Source organism: Rhagoletis zephyria, unplaced genomic scaffold (genome assembly GCF_001687245.7).
Source record: "Rhagoletis zephyria isolate East Lansing unplaced genomic scaffold, Rhagoletis_zephyria_1.1 Rzeph_scaffold_00154, whole genome shotgun sequence".
NCBI lineage: Eukaryota > Metazoa > Arthropoda > Insecta > Diptera > Tephritidae > Rhagoletis > Rhagoletis zephyria.
In genome coordinates, this window is record NW_016157238.1 from 17,269 (window position 1) to 22,927 (window position 5,659).

General features: G+C 34.7%; 1 protein-coding gene across 1 annotated transcript; it reads left to right on the plus strand.

Moving 5' to 3' along the window:
* Nucleotides 1-2,238: 2,238 nt before the first annotated feature.
* Nucleotides 2,239-4,311, plus strand: LOC108354148 (cholinesterase). The gene is made up of 2 exons (XM_017605342.1): nt 2,239-2,803; nt 2,876-4,311. The coding sequence occupies exons 1-2, from the start codon at nt 2,401-2,403 to the stop codon at nt 4,309-4,311; spliced, it is 1,839 nt and encodes a 612-aa protein (XP_017460831.1). The 5' UTR covers nt 2,239-2,400.
* Nucleotides 4,312-5,659: the final 1,348 nt, after the last annotated feature.

Here is a 5,659-nt window from a genome sequence, read left to right on the forward strand (position 1 = left end):
TTTGACGTTGGAAAAATAAAATAAAGGAAAGCCAAACACATAACCACAGTATACAGTAAACCAGCCATTGACAATATGCTTATTTGAAAATTAATTCATGAAATATTGTGAATGTATAGGATTTTTTTGTCATTAACCCATAGGCAACGACTGATGTAAGAGTACCCACAAATGTTTGTTGATATATTTGAAATGTAAATTTGAACAGCAAAATTCGTAAAAAAATAATAAAACAAAAATATTTTAATTACTACGTGGGAGGTGTTCGTGGTTATTGGCAGATTTCGCCAAAATTTAACACTAACCTAAATTATACCAAAGACAACTTCGACACCGACTTTCGTTAAAATATCGAAATTTTGTTCACGTTTGCGTGTTTACAAATAGAGAGGCCTGGACCAATTCATCTCGTCATTTTGAATATTTTGATATATGTGACCTGGTCTACGAAAAGGGAGCTTACGTGCGAAAACTAGTTTTCTGTGAAAAAGCTGTTAAAAGTAAGCAACTCGTTTCGTCAGTTTCTCATTATCTCGTTAATTGTTCTCCGCGCCGGACGTCCAGTAAGTGTTGTTGTTGGTCGGAATATTATTATAGTTCATCGTGTAAGTTGCTAGTGTGGAACATTTAAAAAAGTAACACTGAAGAAGTGACGTTTTTGTACTTCTAAGCAAGTTAAGATTTTCTGCTTTTACCACGTGAAAAAGCATCTCATCTTCCATCCGAATCAACCAAACAGTGAAAATNATTTAAATTGGATTTCATTTGGGTTAACGAAAACGACAACTGTGAAAAAATATTAACCAATACATTCAAACAAAATGTCAAATAAGCATATTTACATTTTTTGTTTTGGCTATCTGGATTACTGTATACTGTGCACATAACTAAAGAAATTTTCAAATATTTTTAAATATTTTCTTCATAAAAAATTATGAAAAAAATTAACTGCTGCTCATGTAGATATTGCAGCACACGGAAAATATGTAAGGATACAACTATAAGAGCCACCGCACACCACAGCCTTTATCGGCTGCCTATTTAAATAGAAGGGCTCGCTTGATATATGTACATGAAGATATATGGCGATGCGCTCACTACACCAACTTAATAGCTCCGACCAATTAGTTGTGGTGCAATGGAAAGACTAGCACCTCAACTAAATCGGCGTCCGATAAAGTCCGCGGTGTGCGATGGAACTAAAATATTTTAAGCAAGAAATATTGCCGTCATATTTTCGTTTTTATGATTTTTTTTTCAAGTGATTAGCAGTAGCAAGAATGTGTGTATTAAATACTTATATGTATATTAAAAATTAAGTGATCAGATAACGTCACGTCAGATAATTCAGCTGATTAAACATAAAACAGAAAAGATTTTTACATTTCGGGACTTGGAAATTAACCTTAAACATTTCCAATATTACCACAAAAGCTTTTATACAAATAAATAATAATAATAATAATAATAATAATAGATTGGCGCTTACACGTATGTTAGTGTTTGGCCGAGCTTCTCCTCCGATTTGAGGCGTGCGCCTTGATGTTGGCTCATGGTGGAGAAGGACTTTGCTTCACTTGGCATTTTCAATTGGCGTCAGTTAGCACAGAAGAGAAATGACTGGCGTGCTGTTTTGGACTCGGCCAAAATCGCTTAGGCGGTTACAGCGCCAAATAAGAAGAAGAAAGAAGAAGAAGGTTCATGGCAGAAATGCACTCGGAGCTTTGCCATTGCCTACCGAGGGACGACCACTGTTAAGAAAAAACAAATAAATAGTCTTTCCCAATTCGCAGTGTTTTGAAATTTTGTAATCGAAGTCAATATCCACTTCTGTTCTTTGTAATGTCACGCCAGTGCGTATGTTTACTAATATCTTTAAATTGCTACTACCAACAGTTGTAATTTTTTTACTGAATGAGGGGCCTTTAAATTGCTATGCAAATCTAGAAAAACCTTTTTAAAATTTTGACTTTTTCATTTTTTTTTTAATTTGTCATACAAGTGTCAGATTGGAGATACCTATATATATACCTGTATATGTATATACAAGTAAAAGTTTTTTTACTTTTTTTTTACTTTTTTAAAAATTTTCAACAGATTTATGAAATATAGTCATTTAGCTATACGTTACTACTGAAATAGTCTGAATACTACTACTGCTAATATACTTACTAAGCTAAATGTATGTATGTGTATGGATACTTACATATGTAAATACACATGTATGCAGGCAGCTAAGTATGTAAGTATGAATAATATCATGGCAACAAACTTTGCGAGCAAATTATTTTTTCTAATTCCATGACAACAGCGTAGAGAATATGGGAGTTAAGCACGTACTTGCTTATAGTTTGAAAGAGCAACTCAAGGAATTTGCAAGGAATAAAGTTTGGAAAAGCCATGATAAAATTTAATATTAAAATTAACCACACCTTGTACTTAACTATAAGTATATGTATATTGTGCTTTGAAAATTATGTTAATTGTTTGGAAGCTCCGCATATAACTATTCCTGGACAGGGAATTATTGTGGGTACTTATCTCAAAATGTTTCGGGCACAAAATATTAAAGCATATTTGGGAATCAGGTATGCCCATGCTTTACGTTTCTCTCCACCTGATCTGGATATGTCAGAGTGGCGAGGAGTTCAGAACGCGACAAAGTTTGCACCGCTTTGTTGGCAAAACCCGTCCTACGCCAAAAATACAGTCGTACATGAACTTCTAAGAAATAAAGTTGCAGAGGACCACGATATAACATACGACGAAGATTGTCTATATCTTAATATTTTCGTTCCCGATGGTAAGGAAAACAACAGTTACTACGTATATATGTACATGTAAGGCGTATAAGCTTTAATTTTTTTTATTTAAGGCTCCCCTGGTCTCAAAGGATATGCTGTAGTATTTTGGATTCACGCAGGTGATTTTTCGAACGGTGCCCCTACAGATATTGAACCGTTTCAGGTCGTTTTCAAACAAAAAATAATAGTTGTGACATTTTCATACCGTTTGAATATTTTTGGATTTTTGTCTACCGCCGATGGAGAAGCGCAAGGCAATTATGGATTGATGGATCAATCAGCTGCTTTGTTTTGGGTTAAAAAGAATATAAATCACTTCGGTGGAGATGAAAACCGAATTACAATTATGGGACACTCAGCAGGTGCAATCAGTGTTGGATTGCATTTAATATCTGAAGAATGGTCAAGAGGCGGGTTTTCAGGAGCAATTATGATGTCTGGCAATCCAATAAGTGATGACGCTGTACGCGACCCAAAATTCTATAAATACCCCTTGGACTCAATATCAAATTTATTTGGTTGTACTAGAAAGCCAACCTCGCTGCTGTTAGCTTGTTTGAGGAAAGTTGATGCAAAAACACTGGCAAAAAATATTCCAGAGGTGGAGTGGGGTCCAGTTATTGATTATGGCCTAAGTAACACCTCATCTCCCTTTATCAGAGATCATCCTCGAAAAATGTTTCAAGAAGGAAACTTCCAAAATGTTCCCATATTGATTGGCGTAACCGACATGGAGGACACACTTAGCTTAGTGGATGACATAACAGACACTAAATTCACAGACAATGATTTTTTTCGTGCTATTAATGAAGTTTCGAAACGTGATCTGAAGATGAGTACAGAAAATGATGAAAATTGTACAAATTCACAAATTATAATCGACGCAATCACCTATATATATCCATCTCAAGGTGACATCAAAACATTCTTAAGTTTTCATACAGATCGCATGTACATTGCACCGTTATTTTTTATGGCAGACATCATAAGCAAAGACAATAATGTCTTCGCATACTTATTCAGTACCCGTCCACAAACTAAATTATTAAACCTGCCAGAATGGGTAGGCGTACCTAAATTTTTCGATCAAATTTTTGTGTGGGGAGTTCCATATATGAATAACAATCTCCTAAAGGAGTGGAACTCAAGCGATAAGAAAATATCGGATGTCGTCATGACAATGTGGGCAAATTTCGCCAAATCTGCGAATCCCATTATTTCCAATGTATATGTTAAATGGAACTCATACAAAGCCGAGAACAGTACAGTTTTGATAATTGACCAAAATTTTAACTCAGAAGTCGTTAATAAAATGTTCTCTGTAAGATTTTGGAATAATTATTATCCCGAGCTAGTTAAGTTTGCGGCAAATTGTTGTGATGCCGCCAATTCGGCGTCGTCGAATAATAACAATGAATTTCCTTTGATTGCATTGCGGAATCTTGGCATGGTTTTCCGAATTTTAGCATTTTGTTTGTTTTTAGTTACACATAATATATATATTTAAGATTCAACGAAATGCTTACAAGTATGTATGTATAGATGCATACATACACATTTGTGTATCACATACGTACATACATGTAAGTATATGTATGTATGTATGAATATACATTCCGGTTCAATTGATTAGAGAAAATAATTTTTGTGGAGGAAAATGGTTATTAAAGCAACTGTATTTTATTTATGCAGTAACAAAAGGTTTTCTGTTAATTCAAGTTAGGTTATTGACTCAAGTGAACCACTAAATCAAGCACAATATTACTGCTGCGAAATACCGTTAGATGGAATAATATTTTGATGTGTGTTTTTTTTTTTGAGCAAAGTACAGCCTTAACTTGAGTTATTAGAAAATATTTTGTTACTATGTAGATCAAATACGGTTGCTTTAATAACCATTTTCTTTCATCAAAATTATTGCCTCTAATCAATGGACCGGAATGTAAGTACTTACTGTATGTGTGCATGTGGATCCAGTGGGAAAAAGTAATGTTTGGGAATGCATATAGTAATGAATATCCATTATAACCTATGCACGAAAAGGTGCAAGAATTTCTCGACAGCGTTGTCATACGAATGTAATGTGTCGCAAGTCGTTTTACAAAACTATAAATATAATTTATAGAATAAAAAATATAAAAACGTCCATGCCAAAGGGTTTGAACCCGTAGCCAACAAGCTGGCAGTCGAACACGCCATTCAGCTACAGATGCTGTTGAAATCACGTTAAAAAAGGACATAAGCTGATGCCACATAAAACGTTTGCTTCGCTTTACGTGACAGATTCGCTTTGACAGCTAAGATGAATTGTATGAAAATGCACAAAGCATGCCACATAGATCATTGAAGCTGCAGCGCGAAGCGAAAAGATGGCCAACTCCCATCTTTTTGCGCGCTTTGACAATCAGCCGGTTTAATATTTATTTTGTTTCGTCCAAATTCGAGTATTCATGCTGAAACATAAAACTCAATTACATTGCTGATAATTTTAAAGCAAAATATCTTAAATCCACAGCAATTTTGACGAGTAAAAAAGCAGTGCAAAATTGATTTCTTGGCGTTCATTGTGGCATACCTTTTGCGTCTGGCGCTTTGCTGGCAAATTTATAAATGTCACGCAAAGCTACAAAGTTTTATCTGGCATCAGCTATACTTATGTTAATTCTCAAACTTTTTGTTTTGTTTGTGTTGCGGTACGTAAGCAGTATCCACTCGCTTACATTGCGATGCATATTTTCGTTCAACCGAAGTTGTTAATCTTTTCTTGTTAGAAAAAGTTAATGCATTCCCATTTTCCCAAAGTTTGAACAGGCAGCGTCAAAAATATGCATACGATTGACAATTTTATTAATTTA

Coding starts and splice junctions, on each gene's coding strand:
- LOC108354148 (XM_017605342.1), top strand. CDS start 2,401: ATGATAAAATTTAATATTAAAATTAACCACACCTTGTACTTAACTATA. Junction 2,804..2,875: donor TAATATTTTCGTTCCCGATG/GTAAGGAAAACA, acceptor TTTTTATTTAAG/GCTCCCCTGGTCTCAAAGGA.